This window comes from Podarcis liolepis (genome assembly GCF_965112155.1).
Source record: "Podarcis liolepis genome assembly, chromosome: 5".
Classification (NCBI taxonomy): Eukaryota; Metazoa; Chordata; class Lepidosauria; order Squamata; family Lacertidae; genus Podarcis; species Podarcis liolepis.
In genome coordinates this window covers 63526446-63543583 of record NC_139556.1, presented here as the reverse complement: position 1 = coordinate 63543583, position 17138 = coordinate 63526446, and the positions used below count along the sequence as shown (strand labels likewise).

The 17138-nt window shown below is 40.2% G+C and overlaps 1 protein-coding gene across 14 annotated transcripts in view; it reads left to right on the top strand.

The window, feature by feature from the left end:
• The window catches only part of DGKD (diacylglycerol kinase delta), a 77006-nt gene that overhangs the window by 18110 nt on the left and 41758 nt on the right, over positions 1-17138 (top strand). For 8 of the 14 annotated variants that reach the window (XM_083505563.1, XM_083505572.1, XM_083505570.1 and 5 more), the window contains exon 3: positions 1085-1165. In XM_083505563.1, coding sequence (XP_083361689.1) covers positions 1085-1165 — 81 coding nt within the window. Of the gene's footprint in view, positions 1-1084; positions 1166-5787; positions 6145-8816; positions 9023-16397; positions 16522-17138 lie in introns of those variants that run through there. The other 6 variants (XM_083505564.1, XM_083505576.1, XM_083505565.1 and 3 more) reach the window with 5 other exon arrangements.

Genomic DNA, 17138 nt, shown 5'->3' with positions numbered 1-17138 from the left:
GTGTTGAATGCAAACTCTGCTTGCCAACAAACTGTCAGGAGCACATTTGAAGGCTCGCCATTGGTCTACTTCAGCTGTGTCTTTACCTGTCTCACACCTAACATCATATATGTCTAATGGGGAACAGGTGATTGTGCCTTTGAGAATATGGCCTCACAGGCCTAATCAGGATGCTTGCCCAGGCCTAATTTGACCCATGGGGTGGAGGCTCCCCATGCTTGAAATAGACATCTCCTAAAATGCCCCCAGATCAAAAATTACATAGCCAATTTAATTTAATTTTAATCAACGGGCTTCTTTGTACAGTGGTACCTCGGGTTAAGTACTTAATTCGTTCCGGGGGTCTGTTCTTAACCTGAAACTGTTCTTAACCTGAAGCACCACTTTAGCTAATGGGGCCTCCTGCTGCTGCCGCGCCGCCGGAGCACGGTTTCTGTTCTCATCCTGAAGTGAAGTTCTTAACCCGAGGTACTATTTCTGGGTTAGTGGAGTCTGTAACCTGAAGCGTATGTAACCTGAAGTGTATGTAACCCGAGGTACCACTGTACTTAAAAGCATCTGGCAGATGCTTATTTCTGGAGTTCCTGTGGAATAATGAATAGTTATTTCTTCAATCTCTTGCCCACCATGCACCACAGGGTCCCAGGGCGGGTTACGGCTACTTAAAAATGCAATATTAAAATCAGTTTAAAACTATATATATAATGAGGTCAGAGGTCAGGGTAAAAAGGTGCACCTTCACTGTGCAATTTGGGAAGTGCAAGAGGCCCTCCAGTTTAGAGGGATGGCTAGTCATGTCAGGAATTCCCCATATGGCAGTGGCTTGACAGGGAAATGGAGTGTTATGGGTTGCCTCTATGGGAGATGCTGTGCAAATTCTTCGCCTTGCCCTCATCCACACACAGCATGCAGGATTTTGAGGAAGCTCCGATTGTTTGTCTTGCAGAATCCATCTTATTCTTTGCCAGCACTAACCACCAGAGGCAGTTCTTTTAACCCTTCATTATATATATTTGATTTGCAGCAGTTATGAAATAAACAAACAACCTAATTGAAGTTTTACATTTATTTTTCCTTTTCCCAGTCAATCATTTTTGATGAGGTGGATCTGACAGATGCCAGCGTGGCAGAATCCAGCACTAAAAATGTCAACAACAGCTTCACGGTAGGATTACTCATCACTTTGTGGAATGAAATTATAAAAGTATCTCAGTTCTATTCACAATAATTCCATTGTTGATAAAGTAAAAGTGAATTTTAGGCACTATTCAAATAATATACGAATCTGTTATGGGCAAATGTTATTGGAGTGAATAGGAGATAGTGGGAGCAAGTGGCATTGATATTGATGTTTGCTTCCTATGTGCAGAATGGGAGCACGGGGTAGCATTTCAGGAAAAACGGGAAGATGTTCCCTGTGCAACATCTTTTCCCAGCTAATTTCCCCAATTTTAATCAATAAACACTTAGACTTGATGGTAGGGAAAGTGGTTAGGGCAGAGAGTTGTAAAGAAAAAAATAGTAGATGAGCCAGGGTCAAGTACACACCTGCTGTTTCTCCCCTGGAAATTACTTGGGGCCCCCACTTTGTACATGGGAGCTGGAATTCTGTGTGTGCCACTGAATGTTCAGGTTCAGGTGCAACGTTAAACCACATTTTAGCATTGCAAAAATGAGTTCAGGTCAATGGTTAGTGAAAGCAAGCTTAACCTCAAACTATCATTTATGAAAATGGCTTATTTTACCTAACAATTACTATCGTTTAGGATTTGGACACACTATAACTGGAAAGTCAAAAGTGAAAGCTTTCAACTGCCTTGTGGCCATGTCAGAGGAGTGAGGAGGGCTAAGCTCATTTTCACGATAATAAACCATGCTTTAGTGCTAGTCATGAATTCCATATAGACAGACATGAATTCCAAAGAATTTTACATAATACTTTTTGCATGTTGATTGTGACATATCAGATGATTTTATGTGAGATGAAAAGAGTTAAAAGCTTGGCCAAAATGTACCGATATTCACTTCTGTAAGAGGACAGCATCATTTCCTGTTGCAGCAAAAATTGGATGGATCTTCTTGGGTTGTGCAAGAGACAGAAATAAATTGACATAGCAATCCTATTTGGCCATAACCTCTGGGAGTTTGTTGGTGTCCACAGATAGACAAATGTAAGCAGCAAAAGCTAGAAAAAGAGAAGGTACTTGAATTTTTCCAGCCAGTTCAATATGGTCATATTGTTAGTTTCCATTTATGCTGGCAGGAAATTGGTTTAGTTTATTCTGCTTTTATCTCTGCCGCATTTGAATGTTCTGCATGCCTTTGGGATCTGTGCAGTATATATGTATTTTAAAGGATGATGGATGGAACTATTTTTATGGTATGTAGAATTTTGGAGGTTCACAGACCAAAGTATAATGTAAGAATACTTAAGGGATAGTTTATTCAAGTTAAAGGCCTATTTTTCTATAATCCTGTGGTAGACCATGGCATTGTGCATTTGTATTGTTAGTATATTTTGTTGGTTAACTGTGACACCAAAGCTGATGCACACCTGGAAGACATGTCCAGAGCACATCTGGTTCAAGTCTATAGAACCAATTGCAGTTGCTGTAGCCTGATTATATGAACAGGGTGGCCATTTTGGCTTTTGAAATCTAGCATAGAGCAGTTGATTACAGGGTGGCTCCAGGGGATGGGGAATAACCTCATGGAGGGAGAGCGTGAGCCAGCATGGTGTAGTGGTTAAGAGCGGTGGACTCATAATCTGGTGAACCTGGTTTGCATCTCCGCTCCTCCACATGCAGCTGCTGGGTGACCTTGGGCTAGTCACACTTCTTTGAAGTCTCTCAGTCTCACTCACCTTACAGAGTGTTTGTTGTGGGGGAGGAAGGGAAAGGAGATTGTTAGCCGCTTTGAGATTCCTTAAGGGGAGTGAAAGGTCCAAACTCCTCCTCCTCCTCTTCCTCCTCTTCTTTCCTATTTGAGGGAAGCATGCAAGACTAGTTGGATAACTACTGCTAGTTGATAACATTCCTTTTAGGGCCAGCTTAGCAATATAAAATTTCCCCCCAAAATGGAGCTTTTATGGGGGGGGGGGGGAGAATAAAAAAATGCAATACTGTACTCTTTACATACGGAAAGTCACTTTGTTACTTTAGGAACATAAAATGCATTAGTTTAGCATGGAATTATCTCTCATATATTAAATGTTCATTTTATTCAGACAATATTTACAAATTCTTTTTCTAAGTTATCACTATCACTTCCTGCTTCTTCATATTTCTCATCATATTGTTCACCCGTGTTGTAAAAAGCTTCTACCATTTCAGATTTATTTATTATTTGTTTATAAAAATATTTAGACTGCTGTGTTGCCAATATGGGGATGATACTGACCTCTATCACTCTTTTATATGCCATTCAGGAGAGGTTGTGTAGGTGCTGGATCATGTCTGCAGGTAGTGATGGGCTGGGTGAAGGCCAATACACTGAAGTTCATGGAACTCACAAGTAAAATTAAACAGCTCTCAATTTTGGCCATTGTTACACATCATGTTAAAACATATTTATTCATCCAGACCCATGGGGTCACAAAGAGTCGGACACGACTAAACAACTAAACAACAACAAAAGAGCACTGGTTGGCACCATGTTGGGTTCTCCAGAACTCTACATCGATATTAAAAGTAATTTCTAGTGTTAATTTTGGAATTGGTAGAATATTCTTATTGAGCTACTTCTGCATTGCTGTTCATGGGACTCTCTTAGAAGTAATTGTTTGTGGAGAGAAAGGGGAAAGTAAACCAAGTTTACTTTTTTTCTTGACTGGTGAGCTTATCAAAATAAATTAGAACACTGGATTTCAGCTTCATAGGGCATGCTAAACAGATATTGTCCCTTGGGCTCAGAGATTGAATTCTCAGGTGGGGTTGTACTATAGCCTAGATGGCACCCATGGAACATCAGCCTCAGACTGCTTGGGTTGCTCATGATGAAGGATCCTTGAGATGCAATGTGCCAGGAGTCTTTGTTAAAACATCACCCCTCCTAGATTCTGGAAGCTGAATGCTGTCTTAGTGAATCCACTTGACTGGGATATTTTCTAACTATTAATACTGTGGCAATTGTGTTTTTTTATTATGATAGAAATGTGTTATACTACTAGCTTATTGATTATGGGGTGTTGGCAGCAGTTTTATGCTTTGTATAGTTGATATCCTAATTATATCGCAAAAGTTACACTAAGAAAGGTGGCATATAAATATGTTTAAATAACTAAAATAAAGGCCATTCTTAGATTTCTTTAGCAGGGGGTTTTGAAGTTACTTAGGTGATGTGATTTATGAAGATCCTCTTCACCCATGAAGCAATAAAGGAAAGGAAAGGTGATCACTTCTGTGATTTATGTACTTCATCCCTTCCACCTTTGGCAGTACTCTTGATCTTTCATCTTTGCATTACTCTGCTGTCATATCCTGCCCGTGAGCAGAATTCTACCAATTCTGGTGCCTTCATTATACACCTTTAGGTGCCAGGCAAAAGCGTTCCTTTTTAACCAGGCCTTTTAATCAGGCCGTCTGCTTGACATCCTATGCCCTTTTAAAATGTGGCTCTTTTTTGGGGGGGCTGTTATTGGGTTGTTGTTTTTATTTTGATTATATATATTGTGGTTTTTATGTTGATCTTTTCTGTGAACCACCCTGAGACCTCTGGGTATAGGGCAGTATATAAATTCAATAAATAATAATAATACCACCCTCAGTCATCTGGAAGTGTCTTGTTAACTCAAATTATTCCACTTTTTCTCTTTTGCTCCTTCTTATAAACTGTTTCCCAGAACACCTGTGTGGTGCTGCCGTGCTTTTTTCCTTCAAATCTTTCCTCAGAACCCACTACCCCCCTGAAACCTTTGGCACAATCCGCAATTCCTCATTCCCTAGTAAAACTAAGGCTAAATGTGTCAAATTGAATTGAACATACTTCCTTCCCATTTATCCTCCACTTCATCTGTTGTCTCCTCTATGTGGACTTTTAGAGAGATATTTATTATAATAGGACAGCGAAGGTAACAAGGACTTAATTCATTTAAGAAGTAACATGTAGTTAGGTTTCATTTCATTTGGCACTGATGTAAGTTAAAGGCTTCACAGAAGTTGTGACTCTTGAACTGGGATTTAAAGTGAGAAGTAGCACCACATAAGTGTTCTGGGTAAGGAGTTCTAGTTAAAAGAGGCCTCATGGAGGAATGGGTAGAGTTTGTTTAAGAGAACAGGAGACCTTTGTGCAGCTAAATATATTTCCAGCTATAAGATATTTTTAAGCACCTGCTACAAATAGTGGGTGAACCAGATGATCATTTAATCCAGCATCAGATCCTCATCTGAAATAATCATTTTTGGCGATCACTCTAAAATATGATTCCTTCAAAATAATTCAGCAAAACATACTGTCTGGAATGCAGTTTACTCTCCATTATAAACTATTTTAAAACAACATCAGTTTCACATTGACATTCTCTGATGTTGGAGATTATGTAGGAGAAAGTTCCCAGATAAAAACTGAGACATGTAGTGAGTGAGTGGGCAGGATAGTTTGCTTGGTACTCCTGTGCTATTTGGCATTTGCATATGCATGGCATGCAGCAGATCTGTCAATAATCATAATTCTTACCTTAGACCTATTCTCTAAATACTGAGTTGGTGAAGAGGTGGAGTTCAGACTCCTGGAGACTTCCATACACCCTCTTGAGTTAGGAAGTGCCTCTTAGCTCTACCGCAGACCGGAAACAGCATGTTTTCACAGTCAGTGCCTGTCTCCTGAGTTTGCTGCCAGTAGGAGCAAATCTGTCCCTGCTCCTCCTTAAGCAGACAACTAATCAGCTTCTGGGGAGTTGCACAGAATTCTTCAAAATTGGCTGAATGCAGGAATAATCCTATTAATACCTACATCAAATTCTGAGGAACTTGCTCATTGTGAAAAAGAGATATAGATGAGGACAGACATGTGGATTAGAAAAATACTGTGTGTGAGATGGTAACAAACAAGTCGAGAGAAGTGGACTGAAAGTACTGCACCAGACGCTGCTGAAGACTGCATCTGCTCTTTATTATTAGAAACCATCAGAAATTCAGATACTTTAGAGTAAGTTGATCAGGCTCTTTCTGACTCTTTTCTGTTTATTTGTAGTTGGTTAATAATAGAGACACATTTCACTCTTCTGTACAGTTGCATAAGTAAATGTTTTTATGGGCTGAAAGTACACAGGAACAGACCTTGCTGCCCGAGGTAAAATTAGAAATGTTGTCATATTTTCCAGCACAGGAAGGTTGTAGATTTGGGGTTTGGTGGTCTCTCATAATGTAACACTGGTTTTGCAGTGTTATTTGTTTCTTCTCTCATACAGATGAGATAAAGTTGAAGAGTTGTTTTTATAGATTTAGAGGTGTATGAAAGTATCTATAAAATAGCAGAGTCTTGGGGATGAGAGAGCTTCCTCATTTGTGGAAAGAAGTGTAAGTAAAAACATGTGGCTGTTGTTTTCTCTCATTAGAATTTTCTCATTAGAGTTGGTCCTGCTCTGGAATTGCTCTCCCTTGCTTTCTTCTTGCAGGCTTCCCATTATCTTCAATCTAGTAAACAAAATGTCTGCCACAGTCTTAGTGGTGCTAGAAGTGGGTATATCTGCCTTGCAAGTAAATATCTGCTTCCTTACTTGAAACTGAAGCTGTACTTTGACATGCTGTGTCCCGTCCCTTGTTTCCCTCCCCCATGAGGCTAGTGGGTGAGTACACTGTACTTCACTCTCTGAGAGTGCAATCCTATGCATGTTTACTTGACCGTAATCCCAAGTAAACAATGGGCCTTACTCCCTGGTAAGTATGTACAGTGGTACCTCGGGTTAAGTACTTAATTTGTTCTGGAGGTCTGTTCTTAACCTGAAACTGTTCTTAACCTGAAGCACCACTTTAGCTAATGGGGCCTCCTGCTGCTGCCGCACTGCCAGAGCACGATTTCTGTTCTCATCCTGAAGCAAAGTTCTTAACCCGAGGTACTATTTCTGGGTTAGCGGAGTCTGTAACCTGAAGTGTATGTAACCTGAAGCGTATGTAACCCAAGGTGCCACTGTATAGGTCTGCAGCCTGAGTTTTCTGGAAGTACCTGCCTGATCCTGTAGCATTGTGTTAATAATGCATTAGTGGCAGAAAAGAAGTCAAGATCAGTGGTTGCTTATTTGTTCAAAAATGTTAAGTATGTTACCTTTTTAAAAATAAACCTGAAGGCATACAGATATCTTTGTTACTGTTTGTTTGCTATAAGTCTGACTTAGTTTTAAAGATTTTTCTGCTTTAAATATAGGGTGTGCTATGTGCCTTGCTACACTCACTGGGACTTAAAGAACTGTCATGTCTCACCTCAGTGTCTCCCTGTGAGAGTAAGGTAAAAAAGGTAAACGACCCCTGGATGCGTAAGTCCAGTGAAAGGCAGCTATGGGGTGCGGTGCTCAACTCATCTTCAGGCTGAGGGAGCCAACATTTGTCCACAGACAACTTTCCAGGTCATGTGGCCAGCATGACTAAACCGCTTCTGGTGCGACGCAACACAGTGTCAGATGCCGTTTACCTTTCCGCCCTATTTATCTACTTGCGGGTGGCACTGTGGTCTAAACTACTGAGCCTCTTAGGCTTGCAGATTGGAAGGTCAACTATTCGAATCCGCGCAATGGGGTGAGCTCCTGTTGCTCTGTCCCAACTTCTGCCAACCTAGCAGTTCGAAAGTACACCAATGCAAGTAGATAAATAGGTACTGCTGCGGCAGGAAGGTAAACACTGTTTCTGTGCTCTCTGGCTTCCATTATGGTGTTCTGTCATACCAGAGGCGGTTTAGTCATGCTGGCCACAGGACCTGGAAAGCTGTCTGTGGACAAACACTGGCTCCCTCAGCCTGAAAGCGAGATGAGCACCTCACCCCATAGTTGCCTTTGACTGGACTTAACTGTCCAGGGGTCGTTTACCTCTTACCGTATGAGAGTATACTCTGGGCTTTTAACAATTTGCTGTAGGAAAATATTTGTATATTTGCAGAAAGGCAATGAAATTGCATTGGGGGGGGGGGCTTGGTTATCCTGGAGATCAAAGTGGGCTCAGGGCATCTTAGAATACCACTGATATCCTAGCCCACAACTTCTAAGCATAAATGCCAACTGAATGTGGGTGGAGCTGGACCCTTTAAGACAGAGCCAGGCACTGAGGTATGCATGGGAATAGGGAATGGGATGGTGTGAAACAGTCTGTGAATGGGGTAGACCATTGTGTTGTCAGACAGGAGCAGGTCTACCAGTTTGTGACTCCAGCTGTAAAGTGCTGTGGCAAGATATATGAGAACACATCTAGTCCTCAAAAGATACATGGAGGAAGAATGGTCTTGCTTAGCCATTCACTCTCTATAAGGTGCTTCACCCCCTTACCTGTCACCAATGGCACTCAAGTATAAATCTGGACCAGAATTTGCTTGCCTCAGTATGCCCAAATCTCACTGCAGCAATGAAAGCAATCCCAACATTCATCAAGTGGGGGAGATTATAAGAGTTGTAACATGTGATAGAATAATAGCCCTCCATTATTACCAAACACTTGGGAACCCACCCACTTCCATAGTATGCAGTTTGCCCTATTTTAATATAAGTGGCATGCCTGCCAGAATACTAAATTCTTTATTCTAGCTGTAGCCATTCAACTGAAATCCTTCAGTCTGCCCACATCCTGTACACCACCAAAGACTAATGCACATTCCAATACCTGTATGTTTGCCAACAGGGAGGGGCGTGCATTTTTACTTCCTGCAGAATTACCACTCCAGCCTACAGAGCCAGTCAATCTCAACAGCATTTAGCTGACTTCCATATTCTGTAGGAAAAGAAGGAAACACACCCACACCATTGAAGCACTACCCCCTGAGCTTGAGTTTCCTACCTCATCCTCTGCAAAATCTGCTAAGAGGCCAATCAGTAGTCCTTGACTTGGTAAGTTACCCACTTAATAATCTTGAAAATGTACAGTCCCTGGGCAGTATAGGGAGAAATCTGAGAGAAACAAATTTTGGAAACAGGCTGAGCCCAAAGCTATACTGGTACCTATAACCACTTGTTGTAATAATATGGAGAAAATACATTCTTAAAATATACCTGCTAAGAAGTAGGGATCAGTGGTATATATCACTTGATCTGGTGGCTACTATGGAGAGGTTGTTTTTAGTGATGACACCTTATAAATCAGAGTGGGGTAGGCTTACACACACACACACACACACACACACACACACACACACACACACACACCGATATCCTGAACTGCCCTACCCTTTCCTGAACAGATCTGTGAGGTACCTTCTTTTCTTTTAATTTAGACACTAGATTTTCTGTTCACTGTGGCTTTTAACTGGCCCCTAATGATCTAGGTTTTAGTGCATTTTAATATCAACTCTTGATTGGATTGCTGTTTGCTATTTAAATTGGTCCTTCCTTCCTTCCTTCCTTCCTTCCTTCCTTCCTTCCTTCCTTCCTAATGCTTGATTTTTAGTATTTTAATCATATAATGTTACTGGTTTATCTTTTTGCATGTCACTTTGAAAATATTTTTCAAAATGACTCACAAATGCTAAAAATAAGCAATGAGGTGACACTTAGGCTATTTCCTTGGTGTCTGACTGTTTGACTACTTTTGTGTTAATTTATTCCTACATTGGGTTAGGCATTGCGTCTGTCAATTTCAGAATCTTGACTATGTTGAAACACTTATTTGGTGAGGGTCTACTTTCGTTTTGCACATTTGTTGTTAAGTAGCCATAGTTTTAGTTCTGCGTAAGGGGCTGTAGCAATCAAATTTGTTACTTTCTCCCTATCTTGAATAAGTTATATATTGCTTTATTCTTGGACTTAGGCATTTTTGTTTTCACTGTTTATCTTATCTTGAATGTAATTTAACTAGGTAAGGATGAGGTAGGCAATATAGTACCGTATATTGACATTTGAATTAGACCTTGGTCTCTAGTACTTCTCTGATGAAATGGATATGTTCTGCTTTGTTTGAAGAGAAATCAAATACTGAAGGTTTCTTTCTTTATGTTAAATAGCAGCACCGAGCATTAAGTTCTGATTTGTTCCATTGTTTCTGGCAAATCTGGATAATTTGTTTTCAGGCTTGCAAACAGCACATTTCTGTACGAATTAGTACACTCGTTGTTTATGCTTGGTTATACATATTACATTTTTTCTTTTCTTTTGTTGTTACAATTGTATCTCATTCTTCCAAGGAACTCATAGTAACATTCTAGTCTCCCTTATAATGTAGCTTAGGGTACTTTACGGGTTACCATGTGAGGTAGGTTAGTAGCTTATGCGAGGCCACCCAGTGAATTTTAACCGCTACACTACCTTGGCTGTTGTGACTCAAGTATCGGCTCTGCCACCATGAAACATTTATACTTCTATAAAATCTTAAATGGACATTGCATACCTTAAATTAGTTAAACAAGCAAAAATCTTTTACAGTTACAAAAATCAGAAGCAGTTCTGATTTACTACTCCAGAAATATTGGGGAGCTGGGGAAGGGGGACAGGGAAGGGGTGGAGCTGGCCAGTGAATCGACCTAATTCTGGGAGTGTAGAGATAGTAAGTGGTCCCTTGCTGCTCAGAAGCCAGAGGCATTTTTACATTTTCTTGTTCCTTTTTAAGTCCATAAACTAGTTCTCCATTTAAAAATAAAACTCCTGTGAAAATAACATCCAAGTGTTTTATCCCAAGAAAATATGTATTATAGTCTCTCCTGGAGAAAGAGAGAAGATGTAAGGTAGTTTTGACAATATGGTAATGTTATATAGAACAATACTGGACAGGTTATCGATTCTTGGATGGGAGCACATTCTGCCCTCTCTAGTGTGGGGAGGGGTCATCAAAAATGACCAAGTTTCATAATAAATTTGATGCCATTGGAGCCTCTGTGGTCAGGCATAGCATTGTGTACACATAAAAGGGTAAAGGACCCCTGACAGTTAAGTTCAATCGTGAACAACTCTGGAGTTGCGGCACTCATCTTGGTTTACAGGCTGAGGGAGCTGGCGTTCGTCCGCAGACAGTTTTTCTGGGTCATGTGGCCAGCATGACTAAGCTGCTTCTGGGGCAACAGAACACCGAAACCAGAGCAGCGCACAGAAACACCATTTACCTTCTGGCCGGAGCAGTACCTATTTATCTACTTGCACTTTTTGGCGTGCTTTTGAACTGCTAGGTTGGCAGGAGCTGGGACCGAGCAATGGAAGCTCACCCCGTCGTGGGGATTTGAACCGCCGACCTTCTGATCAGAAAGCCCAAGAGGCTCTGTGGTTTAGACTATAGCGCCATCCGCGTCCCCTAAAAATAAAAATATTTACATATTACAAACTTGCTGCATTCAAATTTGAAAGATGGATGTAACAGCAAAGTTGCTTACCACCTGAAAAATGGCTTTAATTCAAAACGAGTAGAGCCACTGGGAACCACAGAAAATTGCCTTTGGGTGTGGACTTGATTTCCAAGTAGGTAATCCTTTATGTTAGCATTAACAACTTCAGTAGTAAGATATGCACAAGATTTTTGTCGTCTATAAATAATAGGGCTAGAAATAAATGACTTCATTTTACACTGTTTTCAGTGCAGGTGGCTTAGATTCTGGTAAATCTGAGTATTTCTAGATATTGTTTTATCATTTGCATAGTCTCAATAGCTCAGTGTTTCTGTTGAAGGTGTAACTTAAGAGGCAGACCTTTGGTAAACATATTCTAGTTTCATGAGTTAAGGTTGAAATATTTAATCAGTATTTACCAAAGAATTGCTCTGCGGATTATTTTAGATCTCCGACAATAGTACTTTATGGAATTATTTACTGTTGAAAGGGTGTTTCTGTACAGTTTACTATGAATGCATATCCAACTTGCAACTCAGAATCATCCATTCTGACACATTTCAGGAACAGTCAAACTGAAGAAGAGATGGATCATGGTTATTCATCACTGAGTAAAGAAATGGGAAGGAAAAGGAGATTGAGATTGTTTGTAAAAAGATTTTGTTCTCTTGGAAAGGAAAGTTGTTTTACTGGTAGAGAATTTAACACCCAATCTTTGCCTTTGTTCATGGCTGGTTGGTTGGTAACCTATGTTCAGCATAATCTGCTTTAATGTACTTCAGTTTTTCAAAACGTTTGGTCCCAATTGTTTGCTTATATGAACAGGTGACTGTGATGAAAATTTGAAGTTCTTTCATCAGGCAACAACTAGAATTTTGAGACAGAAATGCTACAATGATGGCAATAGATTTCTCTTTTTTCCAAAAAGTTTTACATAAAATACAAGATTGAGCAGAGCAGGAAAAGGAGATTTTGCTTTTGGTTTCTGCTTCCTGGTTTCAACTAACCCCATTTTATTAATATTTCCAAACGGGAACATATTTTTGTTAGTTTAATTAAGGTTTGTATGAACAAACCAGCTTCAAACTGGTTTACAATCCTGGCTTGTTCAGATAAACAGTAGTAAGTACTACCTGCAGTTCCCAGTTTGGACATAAAATTGAGCAGTTGAAAATGGAAGCAAATGCTTATTGATCTTCTTGTGGCCATGCAGGATGGAGTAAATGAAGAGAGATCACCACTCTAAACAATTATTTACAGTTATGTCCAAATGAGGTAAATGCTGTGCCCCAGTGGTTTTTGTTGCAAAAGTTTGGTTGAAGTTACATACCATATTCATGTTCCACATTTCAGCTATCTATTGTCTGTTTTGCATTCTCGCCTATTCATTTATACTCCATTGGACCACGAACCCAAATATGAAGTCCTGAGTTGTTATTTTAGGAGTTATCCATGTCTGCCACATTTTCTGTTCAAATAAACCTACTACCCATAAGAAGGATGCCCAGTAAATCAGTTAAAGATACATGTAAGATACCATAACACCTCTTGTTCTGAACCGTAATGATGTTTGAGCTTCGGCTTCTCTGAGCTGACAGTGAAAGTGTTTTCAACAGCTCAACAACACTTACTAGCACTTGATTATGCCTGATTTACACAGCAGGCAATCTTCTATAACCAGTACCAGAGGACTTCATCTGTTAAGACCCTGTGGCCTAGTGGCTTGGAATCATTGTCCTAGGAAGTACAAAACAAATGTCAGTGATCTGTAATGCTGGCCATGAATGCTGGAAGCAATAGGTTGTTATTATTATGTATTAAATTTCTATACCGCCCTTCACCAAAATATCACAGGGCAGCTTACTACACACACACACACACACACACACACACACACACACACCATAGTAACAAACAAAAACAATACCCACCACAGTTTAAAAGGCCATTGATTGTTTAATTAGCCAAGCGCTTGGGAGAAAAGGAATGTTTTCACCTAGCGCCTAAAGATATGTAACAAAGGCCCCAGGTGAGCCTCCTTGGGGAGAGCATTCCACGAGCAGGGAGCCACTGCAGAAAAGGCCCATTCTTGAGTTGCACATGAAGAAGGACCTCAGATTATGATCACAGGTCTGGGTGGCCACCTCATGGTCAAGGGCTGAGATTAAAAGGAGAATGCAGGAGGGATGCTTATGAAGTGTGATGATGAATATGTCACATCTAAGTCCATTTAAAAAAACCCTGGTTGGCCTGTGTTACTCAGACTGAGTTGCAAAATACAGTTTGGGGACTTGAAAATGAAATTTTAGTTTCCATGGATAGGGAACAGTGCAGTTGCTTTTATCTTTTCTTTTTTTGCTTTGCTAACTTCTCACTTTTCCTTGCACTTTTGCAAATACGAATCTGTTGTTGGATTTGCTGAAATTCTGACTTGTTCAGAATAAACTTCCAGATGGAGAAAGGAATTTGACCCTGGGTTGGGAGATTATTTTTTTCCCAGAGAAAGCAGTCTCATGTCAGCTGTTCCACGGTAACCTCAGAAAAGATAAAGAGACAGAGACAGCAAGATGGAATATAAACTTTATCTGTGGGCATGACTGACATATAAATATTAGCAAGGGAAACAACCATAAAGTTACTTCACTTGTTCCTAGAATGTCTTAAGAAAACTGCCTTTGTTTTTCTGCCAGTGTGCAGATGATAACTTTTTAGAGACCTGAAGGTAGCATTGTGCAGCCCTCATTACTTACTGTTCAAACATTCATTTCCCCTTTGTCCCGCCATATTTTCAGTCAAACCAGTTTTGCAAGTTTATGTAGCACTTCAAGCAGTGCCTTGAAGAAAAAATGAAACTACTTCGCAGCAGTGTGTGGTCAGCAGTGCTGAAATAGATGTGTGTAAAAGCTGTTGTGGGCACCTGTTAGCTAGCACTTACCACATAAATAATGATGAGTAACATAAGGAGAGATCTCATTACAAGCAGAATCACTTCTTCTCTCAGTGCAGGCCCAGATGCCTACCAATAACATCCTTTATGAGATGCCACCCTGGAGGGCCTCCCAAATTTTGTGAAGGCTTTTTAGGAGGTGTGGGGTGCTGCTTCTTAGAGGAGGCAGCTTGGAACCTCTTGCCCACAAGTAGAATGACCACATGCCCTGGTCTGGATCCTTCCCAATATTACCTTTCCTCTACTTTTATTTTATTTTTACAGTAAGCTAACATCTTGCGTGGGCGTTACAGTCTGGGGATTGCGCCTAAAGCCAAAATCACGTATAGTCAAAACACATTGGGTTAAATGGCAGGTGGGATTGCCCAAGTCATTTTTCCCCAGAACCTCTCCCCCCTTTTTATTTTTATTTTTTCCCCACGTGCATAAAGCTGAATGCCCACAATTTAAATGTACACACGCTGTGGGCTTACATCTGTTCCATTGTTCTAGTACCTATGCAGCACTCATAGCAGCTTACAACAATTTAAAATCGCAATGCAATAAAAAAAATTAAATGCAACAATAAAGCGCACAAAATTTGAAAGTGACAACAGCAGAGATTGCAAATGACCTTAGCAAGCTAGCTTGCCAGAATAAAAATCTTAGCCAGAAGAAGTCAGGCAGAGTGGGGGTGGGGGGCATCCATGCTTCATGGAGCAAAGTGTCCCACAATATGGGACAGGTACTGAAAAGACCTTTGACACCAGCAGTGCCTCCACCTTAGGTGGGAGACGAAGAAGGGCATGTGTCTATCACGGAACCTGAATGAGGCAATCCAGGCTATCCAGTTCCACTGAGAAATGCTCTGCCATTTCCATTCTCCTATATTTTAAATTCTGTTTTTATTTCATCTTTTCTAGTAAAGCACACTACTAATCCAGAATCTGCTTGTGAATTGGTATGGTCAGTTGTTTTACTTGTGTAGAACCAGGGAAGCAGCTGTATTTAGAAAACAGGAAAACAGACGTATCTGGCTTTTCCACAGACACAGCCAGGCTCCCCTTTTTTCTTCCCCATTATGTTTGTACAGTTCTCAAGCTACAGGTACTGGATCAGGGTTTGTGCCATGATAGCACAGAGGGGTGGCCTATAAAGTGAACAGGAGTGGGGGAAACAATCCAAGCGCTACAACTGATTGATATTTCTTGGAACATAAAGCCCCAAATGAGTGAAATTTTGAACTGAATACTGATTTCATACCTGCTATTTAAAGAACTCTTGCATGTCTTATCCACTGTTAGCATGCCTTGTGAAAACAGAAATTCAATTTAATTGTATTTGTATCATCTTTTTAAATCCGCCAGTAGCTATGTGATTTGTATGTCACCTGTGAATAAAAGTTCTACCTGTGACAACAGTGCTTGCAATTGCTTTGCATTGCTAGGAACAGTAGTTAATATGGAAAGACAATATTACACATTTATAGGATTCTGTCAGAGCCCAGACCAGCTGTGAACAAACATCAAGGTTAAATTTAGTGGGGTGCATTCAGATTGAAAGCATAACTTTTGCACGATGGTAAGCGAAGCTGCAAATTTTCCCAAGTGATATTAAAGTGCTTTGTCATATATATATGTTTTTCACCTTGTAGTAACAAGCTCCTGAGCCCTGTTAGTATTAATGAGATCTGTGAACTGATTTTTTAATTTTTTTATTTTTTACAAAAATAAGCAGCTTCCGTTATGCTTCTTGCTGTTTATAAATACTTGACAGTCTCTTGGGGAGCTCAAGGTTGACAAATTGTTCATAGGCCTGTTTTCAAGCAGGATGTGAGTAAAGAGGAAACAGCTATAGTTATCAGTCCCTATCACACTCCAGTGTTGGCTGCTTGCAAAAGAATGCTGCATCAGGATAGCTATATTTAGCAGATGCACTGAGACCACCTCTATCTCTTGGTATGTGTCTGTGTATTTCAAGCTAATCTAAAACCCAGCCAGTATATCATTAAGTTATTTTTCTGTCTGTTGTGGTCAATGTGACATCTATTCTGATAAAAGGACATTTCACTACACGCTTGGCCAAAGTCACTGCTTCATTTTGAGAGTTTTCAGGGCAGCTGAAAAATGTTGGGAAAGACCTGGAGACAACAATGGGTAAGGATTCCTTTTGATATAAATCAAGTGAGGAAATTAATATAAACAGCATAGCGAAAATGAGTGAAGGAAAAGGTAGCAAATACCAGAGAGATTGAAGCATGGGGATTTACGTAATGTTTTGGAATAAAAACAGCTGCTTTCATGAATTTTCATGCTTGCAGTTGCTCATTGGTGAAGAAGACCTATTCTGCTCTTAAGTAAAATTAGTTATTCCTTATTTTCGCAAGTTGTTATCCAGCTTATTTAACCTATTTATTTTAACATGAGAATAGTTTTGCCAAGAGCAGGATGCTGTGTCTTAATACTGAGAGATAACAACTAGCCAGGAGAAGTGAGAAAATCAAATTGTTAGTGCATACATTTATGAAGATTAGTTCATTGTGGGCACCATCTAGAGAGACAGGACTTTGCCTAAGGCAGGGGCAAGGCAGTCCACTGGTTTACTGTAGGATGGATTGTGGTAGACTTCTGACCCTTCCTTAAATGCAGCTTTCATATCATGCTTAGTGATGTATCCTAAACCTGATCTCATGTGAGTTCTGACCCTTGCAAAGGCACAGAAAGGGTCAGATAATTGCAACAAATGCTATTGGCATTGTTGTGAGCCACTTTGA